Here is a 13885-nt window from a genome sequence, read left to right as displayed (position 1 = left end):
GGGATTTTTATTAAGGCAAGGGTTAAAAATCTTCATTGTCTTAAAAAGCAGCTGTGTAAATTACTTTTTCAAGTATGATCCTAATTATAGGTCTACATCCTGTCTAGGTTGGTCCTTGTACTCACATACTGAACCATGATAAACTATTTTTAAAAACTACTTTTTCTGTACTGTAATGTTAGGTTTTTCAAGGAACTGATGATCATCTTAGAGATATGTACCAAAACCACCAAAAAACTGTGAGAGAAAAGGAGAGGAGATTAACAGAATGCCAGAGAGAATTGGAGAGAGCAAACAAAGAATATCAAAGACTCAACAGAGAAAAATCAGCATTGTTGGTTGAACAAGGTACAGTAGTAGCCTGTTTGTTTCAATGTTTCAAGCATTTAATAGCATTTGCAATGAGCTATATAAGAAATGGGTATACTTCTTGATTAGCATATTAAATTCTGTTCATGCACTAGATTTCATTGGTGACTATTTGATCCATTGTAGCCATTCCAGAATGCTATCACAACAACCACTAACTGTAGCTAAAAGTTACAACAAGGATGGCCAACTGTGTCCAGCACCCAGCACTATTTTATCGGACTCCATCAATATTTAATCAAGGCGCAGTAAAGCACATTTACACACACTTCCACGTGTTGAAAAGTTATGAGAGCAAACATACAAAGTTAACACATAATCTTGTATTGTTGGATTTTCTGGGTAGCATTGATGGGTTGGCTCCGGACTTGCTTTTACACAAACAGAAGGTGAAATGATTTTCGTCAGTTCCCTCCTCTGCTTGCAGCCCAACAGTCGGACACCACCATCCACCTCCTTTTCCTCAGGGTCCCCCAGCCCTCTGGGTTTTCAGGGTAGGAAGAGACTGCAGGTGAAATGGGGGCTTGTTGACAAGTGCTTCCCCTCTTCTGCCATCAGAACACAACACAGCTATCGGCTTTAAACCACATATTTCTCAAAATTGAGAATTCTTGAAGCAGCAACTAGGTCCTTAATCCTAAATTTGAAATAAGGTAGGCCTTTAATACCTTTGAAACAGTTGTCTAACTCACTAAATCTTTTTCTAAAGTAAAGTATAATAGTTGGGATTCATCACTGAACAACTGAACCATACCTTAATCTGAGGTCTTTGAAAACAGCCTTACCAGATCACAAAAGTACCGGCATGCCTGCAAAACAGTGGATTTAAAAAAAAACCTCTTTTATTTTGGTCTTTTACCTTTTAAAAACACATTTTGAAAGTAGCTCTTCTTCTTCTTAAAATGCACATCTATGCACTTGATGTGAGCTTCGTTGAAATCAATAGGATTTATTTCTGAGTAAGCATACGTAGAATTTGATGGGAAGGAAGAACAAACTAAAAGGGAACAGGTAATTATTCAGTATTCCTATCTACAGTAGTTGTAATGTCAAAGAAGCAGTTCTCTCTTATTTCCCTGAAAAGACCAAAGAAATAAATCTCCCTCCTTTCCCTCTGAAACTGAAAATCAAATTGCATATGAGGCAGGAGACCTGTGAATGAGAGTCCAGTTGCTTTTTAGTTATAAAATGCACGGGAGAGGCAGGTACTTCAAATTTAATGTCATGCTTAGGAAGGGTGCATTTAACCTTTTCCCCTTGGGCTGTCTTTTGCGGTCAGATTGAATTCCCCCAGCTGTTTTTCTAGATGTAGAAAAAACTAGCGGGGACCCCTCCATATTTAAAGAATAATCAGATGAATGAGCAACCTTCCAAATGATTCTATATCTGGTCATGTAGGAGAAGGTAAATGGGAGGGAAGATAAACCTACAGTACTAAACTACCACAAATAATAAAGGTTATGCAGAAATGTCTTACTAGCTTCTGAACATAATACAAAGGCAGCCATGCTGTTTATGAAATAATACAGTAGACATCATACATGACTGCCTTAGTCCTAAGTGGGCACTAAAAGCAAGGTTACTCAGTGGTGAACTAGATTTTTCTTGGGCCATGCCTCTAAGTCCACACTGCAGCCCTCTGACCCCCATATCTAAAGGCTTCCCTAGGGGCCCCTGCTTCTTAGAAGAGGCTTTATTTGAGGAGCATATGGCTGTGGTGGGTAGAGAGGGTGGAGAACTACCCTTGCTATGAGGGCAATATTGGATTCACCCACTGAACATAAGCTACAAAGGGGAGATTCTGAATCAGCCCTTGTTGCCAAGGACCCAAATTTATTCATATCTGCTGACCACACGCAAAATAATTTTGAAGCCTGTTTGAAAGCATGAGAACATAGATTTCCAAAGCATTTAATTATGCATTTAAAACAGATTTAAAAGTTAAGTGGTTGTATATTTCTCTCCCCCCCCCATAATTAATAAAGTGGAAATTTCTATTTAAGACTCATTTGAGCTTTTTGGAGCTTCTTGTATCTAATTAATAGAGTTGTGAATTCTTATATTTTGAGCTTTTAAAAATCTGTGTTTAAACTTCATTGTTTATATGTTTGTGAAGGTCGTCTTCAATTGCAAGCAGATCGTCACCAACAGAATATTAAAACCAGGGACTCATTAATTCAATCTTTGGCAGCTCAGTTGGAACTGGAAGGATTTGAAAGACCACCTTTTAATGAAAGGCAAAATAATAGTTTTCACAGGCTTGTGAAAGAGAGACAGGACAAAGATATGGAAGCTGCTAATCAGTTAATGGTAAATATTTGTGTTCTTGCATTCCCTAAAAGCTAAGGTAATGTAAAATAGCAAAATAAAACCACACACTAAACATCTAGAAATATCAGGGTCCAAAATTAAGCACATTTACTTCAAACTTCGTAACATTGGAATAGTGGGATTTCCAAATAAATTTTAGGTTAGCACAATACAGTAGTATGAACTCCCAAGTAGTGTATGCCATTGTGCAGTTTTTGTGTTAAATGGTTATAACTGATTAAAAGTGAGATTGACCATTTGCCTTATTTTGGAGAGGTATTGAGTGGTAATAATCACTATAATTAAATTCTGTTTTGCTGCCTTTGATATGCTGTGGTTTTGTTTTTATTAAATATTGTGCTTCTGTTTGTATATAATAGAAGCTGTCTTGAGAAGGCTTGGCCCTAAAGAGAAGCCTAAAGATGTTGTTGTATCTGTGTAGTATATTTAGGAGAAAGTGGGAAGCCTAAAGATGTTGTTGTATCTGTGTAGTATATTTAGGAGAAAGTGGGAAATCCCCAGTAATACTTCAAATTATAAAAAAGGAGGGAAATGTTACGGACACCAGTTAGACCTTCTTGAAACATAGATGCATTCCTCTCTCATAGTGGAATGGAAATTGATATTACAGCCCAGCCTACCTCTGTTATAAATTGAGTTGGTCAACTAGGTAAGACTTTACAATGTGAGGTGCCAGGTGGGGAATTAAGCATGTTTACTTACACTTGGTTCCTGTTGATTTCACAGGACAAACTCCAATTAAAGCATGTTTTTAAGTAGCAACAGCCTTTGTAAATGAATGTCATTCTTTCAGAGAGAATTTGGTGAGAAGGAAAGAATGAAGCAGAAGCAAATAGATGAAATAAGAGATAAAAAAACTGGACTTGAAAGAACCAGCGACCTGAAGTCAGACATTCAAAATAAGAAGCAGCTTGAAGCAAAGAACCTAAAACATGAATTGCAGCAGCTTGAAGGGTCCTCAGATAGACTCCTAGAACTGAATCAGGAACTTACCAGAGCAGTAAGATTTACATTTTTGTAGCATTTAATTAATGGGAACGTAAGTGACAACAAGTAGTTGTGTGTGTAATAATTACCACATCTAAAACTGCTTTGATCAGTCAACAACATTCCCCTATTCCTTCCAAATACCTAATCTATATCACCAGAAGTCCTTAGCCCTATGCAAATGTGGTTCTATCTGAGTAGAACGTACACACACAGAGGCACAGTGCCTGCCTGAAATCCACAAATGTCATATAGCAGTGGTGACCTACACGTGTTTATTACCTTTTCTTGATGTGGCATGATGTGAATGAAGTGCTACCAGGCAGGGTGATGCATATGTCATTTGTGGTGGCCCAAAGCTTATGTAGGATGCATACCTCAAATGCCCTATCTACTTCTGCACGTGTTCATGACTCAGGCCTACTATTTGGACTCTTTCACTTCAGACTGTGTATGAAGGCCCACATCAGTTTCCTCATACAAAAAGTTCCTTTACATGGAAAAGCACAAGTTGCAGGGAGAATGGTTCTAACCTAGCCCTCTTCCTGAATGGGTTTGTTTTTTCTATGTGTAGGAAACCATTTTGTAGGAAGGGGTATTCAACCATGTGAGCCACCACCTGCAGCCCAACGTAGTATCAGTAGAACATAATAACTTTTGTGTGCTATAACAGTGAAAAATAAACCTAAAAGTTTGGTAAACTGCTGTTTAGAGAATCTTGGATCCATTACTTGTACCGCTTTTCTGTTCAGTGAATAACAATTTTAGTTTTGACTGCCTTTGACATTTGTTAGCATATGTGTCCCTAATTGGTACAAAAAACTTCCTCCTTTCATTTCTCTGTTTAGAAACATGAACTGTATGAAGCTGAGAAGAATTGCAATGTTGAAGCCTTAGAAGTGGAAGTACAAGGGCTGCAAAGAGAGAAAGCAAATTTGGACAGTGTTCTTCGAAAACTGGATAAAGAGATGGAACAGCTGAATTTGAATACTGCAATAATAACTCAAATGGACATGCTGAAGAAAGATAAAGTAGTGCCTTTTTTCTGACATTGCTGACATGTGTTAAAAGTATAGTACAAAGTATATGTCGAGTGATAAATTAAAATAACAGTTGGGTTGGATGGAATACCATAACTTGGCCCTGTAAGAATTAGGCTACAATTTTAACCCCACTTACTTGGGAGTAAGCCCTGTTGAATTCTGTAGGATTTACTTCTGAAAGCACATTGTTATTATTGCGGTTAGTCATAGTTTACCAGATGTGACAAAATTGCATACAGTGGTAACCTGAAGGTAGAGAGGGAATTGTAGTGTTCAGCAGTGAGGGAGGAGCATGCAAGCCTGAGGTCTTTAACACCTTGTTTTGACAATTGTGTCTGAACCAGCCCAGTGTTTTCAGAATTAGAATTATTTGTTTGCTTATTGAGTATTTTGAAATTAACTTTGGACTTTTAAATTAAATCAAAAGTTATTGATAGGTATCATTTTTATTTCTTAAAAGGCTGATAAAGAGGAGCAAATCAGAAAAATAAAATCCAGGCACAACGAAGAGTTAATTTCCTTGCTTGGATATTTCCCTAATAAAAGGCAGCTTGAAGATTGGCTTCACTCTAGAACTAAAGAAATTAATCAGACAAGAGACAAACTTGCCAAGCTCTCGTAAGTTTTTCAAACTGAAATTTGCATGATCATTGATACAGTAGTGGGGTGATATTCAGTTTTCTTTTTGTTTTTACATGTAGTATTTATTTATTAGATACTGCTACTAAAACATCTGTGTTCATTTTAGTGAACCTCCTTTACATTTTGTATGCGTGACTGTGTTCACAAATCTGTTTATTTTCAGCATTTTATCCTTCCCTTTTAAATCTGCAAACATACACAAAAACATTTTTATATAAAAATACCTATTTTAAAAAGAAAAGAGGACCCTATTTTAAAAGGCCATAACTATAAGTTTCTGGTGAAAAAGAGATGCCATAGCTACCTGCTTAAAGGGCAAACAGTGAAAGTGTTAGTGCTAGGACTGGACTAACTTCCTTAGGTAGAGGATTCATTGTCTTGGTGCAACCACAGATAAGATGGTCTGTTGTGTCTGCTGCACTTTTAATAGAGGGGGAAAATATAGAGCAGGTTCTTGATAGATGATCTCAAAGGTCAGGCAAATTAATAGGGATTTCCAAAAAAAAACCTCACTTCCCTCCCCCTTCACAGAAGCCTCCACTGGAGCAAAGTGCCTTCTGTAGATAGAGGGCCACAACTGAAAATAGCTCATGGGAAAAGACATTTCTAAAGAGCCAAAAATTTAGCCAGAGTAAAAGGTAAATGATATTTGAGACTACAAGAGAAATTTTATCTCATTTGTAGTTATAACAATACTTAAATTTCAGCAAAGAACTTGTTTCAGCGGAGCATAACAAAAACCATATTACTGGTGAACTAAAAAGAAAAGAGGAGCAGTTGTCTAGTTATGAAGAAAAGCTTTTTGATGTTTGTGGAAGCCAGGATTTTGAAAGTGATCTATACAAACTTCAAGATGAAATAGAAAAAACATCTAAACAACGAGGCAAGTTTATACAACTCCCTCCCCTACTACCTTATAGTTTTCTGCAAAGCTGTATATTCAATTTGATGTTGATACACTTGTTGTTGTATTTTCTGTAAATAAGAATAATAGTAGTAATGATGGCTTACATACATTGATGCCCTTTTTCAAGCAGGAGTCTTTCTGCCTGCAGAAGAATCTTTGATCTAGTGCAAGCATCATCTAAGACAGGCATGGCCAAACTTGGCCCTACAGATGTTTTGGGACTACAATTCCCATCATCCCTGACCACTGGTCCTATTAGCTAGGAATGATGGGAGTTGTAGTCCCAAAACATCTGGAGGGCCAAGTCTGGCCATGCCTGATCTAAGAGGAGAGAAAAGGAAGACATAATTTCCAATTTTTCCTGTAGCAACCCCCCATACGCACCCCCCAACACTACTTTCCATGTTGTTCTGGAGAGTCAAACACTCTGGAGTGGATTTTCTGGGTGGAGGAGGCGGCATCAACTGGATCAAAATTGGATTCATGCCTATAATTCAATGATAAGAAAAACCTGCAAATTTAAGACCATATTAAAGGCCCTATTAAGGTCATGTTGGCAAAGCTAAAGGGTGGAATTCAATGTTTCTCTTAAGGCAATTGTTTAATTAGGACAAGACAGGTTTAATCATGCCATTGCATGAATTGGTGAATTTGATAAAATGCTGCCCATGCTCTGTCTTAATGGCTATCATTTTGGTTATATACAACCATTCATTCATTTTTAAACAGCCATGCTTGCTGGAGCTACAGCAGTTTATTCGCAGTTCATTACACAATTAACGGATGAAAAAGAATCGTGTTGTCCAGTTTGTCAGAGGGTCTTTGAAACACAGGCAGAACTGCAGGATGTGTTAGATGATCTTCAGTCCAAGTTGCGTCTTGCTCCAGACAAACTGAAGGCAACAGAGTCTGAGCTTAAGAGAAGGGAGAAGAGACGTGATGAAATGATGTCACTTAAACCTGTCAGGTGAGTCAGAAAGTGCAATAAAACTTTCTTTTTTTGTTACAGGAATTATATGCTATAGGAGAGGTGAGCAAAATTTTCAGAGAATGCAACCGTTTTTGAATTGCCCTTTAATATCGTTTGGGAAGGCAATTTTACACTTTGGGCAATATCCAACTAAATAGACCCATTAGTGCAAAGATTTTTGCTTCTGCAACAGAGCTTCTCCCTCTCCTCTTCCCATATGCCCCCTAAAGCTGTTTCCCCACCCTCTTGAGCAGATGAAGGTGCAGGGAGAAGTTACAACAAGCAAGTGGAAATCCTTGTGCTGGCAATTCTATTGTTAGATACTGCTCTATCTATGTAAATATTTTAAAACACTTTTCATACAGGTATATAGCATCCAAAGTAGCTTCCAATATAAAATAATATAGTGGCTTGCATCCTGTATCCAAACAGTCTGCTTCTGGCAAAAGGGAAAAGGGGGATTTTTGCAGATCTCCTTCCTGTGGAGCTTCCAGCACCTGTTCCTGTGTTGTTCAAGTGGGTTCCGCAACCATTGAGCAGATTTTCAAAGGGCAGGGATAAAGTGGAATGGGAGGGAACAGCTTTCCACATTCCATCGGCAAGAGTGTTCCATAAAGAACTCCACTCACAGGCAGTTAGGATCCAAGTCAGTAGTACCTGAAAGAAGCAATCATAATCGTGTTTAAAAAGCAAACGAAACAAAACATTAGTTTAAAAGTACAGCATGAGACCAGCCAGAATAATAAAATGTCAGGAGGGAGACAATGATAAAAGCAGTGAAACGGATAGCTTTCACTGAAAGTTATTGAGTGAGGTTCAAAGATAAAGTTAAAGTTAAAAAGAAAATTAATGTGTGGTAGCTCCAAAATGTTGAGAGCAGCCCACTTCAGTTCAGCCCATTTCATACAAGAATCTCCTCAGTTGAGAAACAAGTCCAAATGCATTTAAAGTGGACCACTTCACCTTTGACTAAATACATGCAAAGTTTGTTTGTTTGGCCTTCTCTTAATGGCCATTAGGGTAATTTTTCTTCACAGGATGACAGCAGTTTATAGCGTAATGCCATAATACACATGGTTTCTTAAATATGATAAAATGTCATGAGCAAAATCAAAGACAAACTAATAGATGTTTTCTGTAAAATAAGCAATCCATATGTAATCCAAGCATAGCTACTATTTGTACTGTGGTGATTCTTCTGCTGAAGATGGAAAATATTATGAATTTTATATTTCTTGCTAAGGCAAATGGTATCTGAACTCCAAGAAAAAGACCTACCCGACTTAAGAAACAAATTACAGACACTCAACAGAGATATTCAACAACTTAAAGGTGATACAGAAGAACAGGACACCCTTCTAGGTACTATAATGACCGAGGAGGAAAGTGCTAAAGCATGTCTGCAAGATATTACACTTATGGAAAGATATCAGGTAAGGCAGGGGTGCCTGCAAGGTTTTTTGGGCTCAGTGCATGGATTTGGCCACCCTCTTCATCCACTGTCTTTTGGCAAGCACTTCTGTTTATGTGGATTTTAAAAACCAAAAAAAGTCTAGTTCAGTGTGATCTCTTTCTCTCTCATTTCTCCACCAGCACTCAGCTAGTGCATGTAATTTCAAATCCACTGCCACCACGTGATACCATCAGCACTTGATACCGAGCAATGACAAATCAACCCAATCTAGACTGCAACTGTCACAACTAGAAAGAAAAAGCCATATGTACAGAGCAGATAATCACACAAAAGTTAGTCAAGCCATAGTAATGTGCTTTATAGTATCAAAATATAAGCATATAGAAGACTTTCCAGAAAACATCTTCTCATTTTAGAGATGGAAACATAACACTTAATTGTAAGAGGTGGGGAAAAAATGTTAAAAGCCTGAAAGATTAAAATTTTGATAGATTATAACATAGCCTCTAAATTCCAGCTGGTGAAGACAGACAGGAGGATTCAAACTTGCCAGAGAAATTTGGAGTTAAATACAATGTGAATGGATAGAGTCTATCCAGATAGCTAAATACGTATATTAAAAATAATAACAAATACACTGAAAAGACTCATGCTTCATCCCTGTGCACACAGACATGGGCTGAATGTAGTGTAAACATGCATAGGATTGTACTAACACGTAATAAATGTACTCACAAAATACAGTTTTTATTTCCCCATTTTAATCTTAAATATCTCAAAGGGTAGATCTATGGGTCATACTAAAACTTGACTCCCTCCTTGCCTCTCAAAATCTGAAAAAGGTTTATTTAGGCAACATCTCTCTCCTTGGTTCTTTCACATCTTTGCATCTTTCTCCCTCTCATGCCCTTGTCTCCTGTAAACCAAAGCAAATTCAAAGGTAACGGAGAAAGCAGCTTCTCTAGGATCTAGGTGTATATGTCTGTGCTCAAGATTATAAGCTGCCACTCCACCTACCAGGTACTTGACTGCATCCCAACAGTGATATCAAGCACTTCACGAATATCAGTATTGGCCTCTTCATTTTTCAGACTGATCTAAAGGATGTTGAACGAAAAATTGCTCAGCAGGCTGCTAAACTGCAAGGAGTGGATTTAGGTCGGACCATGCTACAAGTAAGCCAGGAGAAGCAAGAGAAGAAGCACCAGTGGGATACAGGTGGGGTGCTTTGAAAAAGTTTTAGATTATTCTTGTAACAAGACACTGAATTCTATTTCTGCATTCCCCACATGGATGTAAAAAGCCCACTGGCAACATACCAGATTGTACCATTTTCACACTCCTAGAAATATAATCATTTTAGGATATTCTAGCACTACCAGAAGGGGGTGGAGTGGCAACCAGTGGAATATCTTTAACTCTTACAAGCAGAGGGCATTGCTGTGACCCCATCAACTGTTTGAAATCCTTGTCAAACTTCTATTCACAAACCTAAGCCACTTCATGTGCGTGGGGTGGGTGGATTGCACAGAATTGTTGAGTTTTTTTTAGGAGGGAGGTACCCAGAGTTGTTGAGCGTTTTTGGGGGAGGATTGCACACAGAGTTTTTTTAGTTTTTTCCACATAACTTTTTGTACACAATAAGGATCCTGTGATCTACCAGGCCAGGATCAGATGGGGATACTGGTTGGACATCCCTGATACAGAGTCAGTTGTCATCTGCTTTTTCATCTTTATAGGAGGACTAGAAGCTTCTTAAAAATAAAATAAAATGATAGCTTAGAGTGTGGGGCCCTTGCCTGTGGTGACCCTGGTTATAAATCAGTTCAGAAATCTATGGGGACTGTTTTTCACCAAATAAACATTTGCCACTCTCAATATAGCAAGTACAGTGGTGCCTCGCAAGACGAAAATAATCCGTTCTGCGAGTCTCTTCGTCTAGCGGTTTTTATGTCTTGCGAAGCAACCCGATAACCCGATTAGCGCTATTAGCGGATTAGCGGCTATTAAAGGCTTAGCGGCTAAAAGGCTATTAGCGGCTTAGAAAAGGGGGGAAAGCGAGAAAAAAATCGGAACACTCGCAAGACGTTTTCGTCTTGCGAAGCAAGCCCATAGGGAAATTCGTCTTGCGAAGCAGCTCAAAAACGGAAAACCCTTTCGTCTAGAGGGTTTTCCGTCTTGCGAGGCATTCGTCTTGCAGGGCACCACTGTAGTAACCATTTTTCCACATATACAGTCTTTAGTTCTGTTGTCCTCTATGAAAGATTGTCACAGTATTACAGCAAGATCAGTAGAAACTTTGTATCTCTCTAAAAGTCTTACCACATACATTTTTGTCCACCACACAACCTCAGGTATCTTCTCTTTTGAATAGGGTAAATTTATGCTCTTCAGTGTAAAAGGTAATGATCAGTTTTCATCTAAGATGTATTCTCTGCTTTATGACATCATGCCTGCCTTTAATTACATTTGCAGTTACTGGTAAAATTGAATTGAAGCAGACTCTTAAACAAGACCAACAAAATCAAGTCCAGAATCTGAAGAGTGCAGTGAATGAGCTGCAAACAGAGAAACTTGAAATTTCCAGTCGTATGCAACGTCGACAGCAGCTGGAAGAGCAGCTAGTGGAGCTGACCACTGAGTTGCATTCCTTGAACAGAGAGATCAAGGTAAGAGGAACAGCTCCTATTCTGGTGTGGGTTGTTTCTTCCCACCTCGACCCAAGTGGTGTTTCAGTTTTGTCGAGCTTCACAAAAAAATCAGCCAAGCCATTAAAAAGTTAAAATGTGCATATATAGAAGTAGTTACAAACTTCTAATTTAAAATATACATATTGGTGGTTTGTTTTTCGTTTTCAGGAAGCAAAGGAGCAGCTATTTCCGCTTGAAGCAACTTTAGAAAAACTGCAACATGAGAAAGAAGAGTTAATAAGCAAAAAGAACACAAGTTACAAAGTGACACAGGAGAAGGTTAGACAGCCTGTCTTCAGTTGTTTTGTTAAAATAATGCAGCCTCTTACTGCAGTCAAAGATCCATACCATATTTTTCCGTCTATAAGACGAGGTTTTTTACCCATTTTTTTAAGGTTTACAAACGTGGGGTGTCTTATCTATGGAATATAGCAATTAAATATACAAATAAAGATGGTACTTGCTCTAGCAGTCACAGCTCCTGGCAGTGCCAAGCCGCGGGGCCTCCGTAGTCCGCTTGGTTCCTCCCCCTCTGCCCGCCCTACAGCTGGGAGGGAGGCTGTAGGCTTTTCATTTTTGCCATGCAGGAAAAAATGAAAGGGGAAGGGTGGAAGGCCGCCTGCAAAGTGGAGCTGCTGATCGAAGATATATCTCCCCTCTGTGCCTTTCCTCTGTGGGGAGAAATAGCTTGGTCGGCAGTTCCGCTTCGCTGGCGGCCTTCCACCCTTCCCTCTTCGTTTACAGAGTTTGCATGGGTGGGGCAGGCTACGGAATAGCAGGCGGCGCAATGTTACTCAAGAGGAGCCGTGAAAATTTCTGCACTGCTTGCATCGCAGAAACCAGCGACAAGCAGGCGGGCTAATGGCGGCGATCAGGCAGCTGGACCGGGGGAGTTGTGTGCTGAGTTCTGGCGGGTGAGCGATTTTCGGCATGCCCCACAAAGAATCCTCCCCAAAAGCTCAATCATCCCAATTTTGAGGCCCCCCAAATAGACGGAAAAATACGGTACACTTCCAGGTTAAAGTACAATTAGTATTTTTAAGTGTACTTGAACAATATGTTGTCGTATTTGAGATAGATAGATAGATAGATAGATAGATAGATAGATAGATAGATAGATAGATAGATATGCATGTCTTGGAAGCAAACACATTTCTTTATATGTTTTTTTCCCCACAGATAAATGAGATTAAAGAGAAAATTAAAAACATCCATAACTATATAAAAGAGATTGAGAACTATATTCAAGAAGGGAAAGAAGAATATAAACAGGTAATTGCAAATATGGTAACACCCTCTATAGAGTAACCTGTTCCTTCCACTGTCAGCACCGACAGAGAAACCGGAATCCTCAACTTTACTTTTTATAAGGGAAAAAAATAGGGTCATCTAGCTCAACACAGGAATCTCAACTAAATCATATATGGCAGATGGCCATCCAACTTCCACTTAAAAACCTCCAATGAAGCAGAGTCCACCACTTCTTGTGGGAGTCTGTTCCACTGTCAAACAGCTCTTACTGTCAGAAATTTCCTAATGTTTAGTGGGAATCTCCTTTCTTGTAACTTGAAGCAGTTGGTTCGTGTCCTAGCCTCTGGAGCAGGAGAAAACAAGCTTGCTCCATCCTGCATGTGACAACCCTTTAGATATTTGAATATGGTTATCCTATCTCCTCTCAGTCTCCTCTTTACCAGGCTAAGCATACCCAATTCCCTCATAAGGTTTGGTTTCCAGACCCTTGATCATTGTGGTTGCCTTGTTCTGCACATGTTCCAACTTCTCAGTATTCTTCTTAAATTGTGCCCAGAACTGGACACAGTACTCTAGATGTGGTCTGACCAAGGCAGACTGTGGTTGTACTTCTGGCTGCTTGTGTAGCCTTCCTCTGAAAATACATTTACACGGCAGCCTCTTAGCTTAACACAGACACTGGCTCTCTCCTCCTGATCTTCACCAGCAAAGTATTGTTAACACAGTGGGTATGAAAAACTTAATACGCAGGCCTTAAGTGTCCACTTTCTTGTTGACTTCCTCTGGATTTTGCCTTATCAACTTCTTCTGCTCCCTTTCCCAACTCTCAGCTAGCTTCCCATTATTCACTTACAAGAACCTTCAGCCAATCAGAGTCTGTTGTTTCTCAGACAAATCAGAATGATTTTACTTGATGCAGCCCCCATCTATAAATATCAGACATAAATATTAAAAATGATCACCTCCCTCTCATCTTTCAGAACCAGTTGTCAAGTAACTTCTGCTAAACAGACTGCAACTTAGTAATAGTATACATAATAATAGCATATACCGCAACATCAGTGGTCACAGAAACCTATTTTTCAAAACACAGAACACAAACAGCATTTCTTCACACCTTCCAAAGTCATGTAAATTTTTTTCATCTCTGTGTTTTCCTTTTTTAGCAAAAGGAATCTGAACTTGATGAAGTCAAGGATCTGCTAGCAGAATGTGAGAAAAAGAAAGAAACGACAAATAAAGAAATTGGAACTATTAGACAAAATATCGATACTCAGAAGG

The 13885-nt window shown here is 38.9% G+C and overlaps 1 protein-coding gene across 6 annotated transcripts in view; it reads left to right on the top strand.

Moving 5' to 3' along the window:
* Positions 1–13885, top strand: part of RAD50 (RAD50 double strand break repair protein) — a 133567-nt gene that overhangs the window by 107685 nt on the left and 11997 nt on the right. For all 6 annotated transcript variants that reach the window (XM_083487848.1, XM_083487847.1, XM_083487846.1 and 3 more), the window contains 13 exons: positions 183–348; positions 2486–2679; positions 3494–3700; positions 4536–4718; positions 5191–5348; positions 6080–6255; positions 7009–7246; positions 8493–8682; positions 9755–9881; positions 11139–11332; positions 11522–11632; positions 12533–12625; positions 13771–13884. In XM_083487848.1, the coding sequence (XP_083343974.1) occupies positions 183–348; positions 2486–2679; positions 3494–3700; positions 4536–4718; positions 5191–5348; positions 6080–6255; positions 7009–7246; positions 8493–8682; positions 9755–9881; positions 11139–11332; positions 11522–11632; positions 12533–12625; positions 13771–13884 (2151 nt within the window). The remainder of the gene's footprint in view (positions 1–182; positions 349–2485; positions 2680–3493; positions 3701–4535; positions 4719–5190; positions 5349–6079; positions 6256–7008; positions 7247–8492; positions 8683–9754; positions 9882–11138; positions 11333–11521; positions 11633–12532; positions 12626–13770; position 13885) is intronic.

Source organism: Podarcis liolepis, assembly GCF_965112155.1.
Source record: "Podarcis liolepis genome assembly, chromosome: 2".
Taxonomy (NCBI): domain Eukaryota; kingdom Metazoa; phylum Chordata; class Lepidosauria; order Squamata; family Lacertidae; genus Podarcis; species Podarcis liolepis.
Note: the sequence above shows the minus strand (reverse complement) of the source record. Positions and strands in the feature narration are given on the sequence as shown.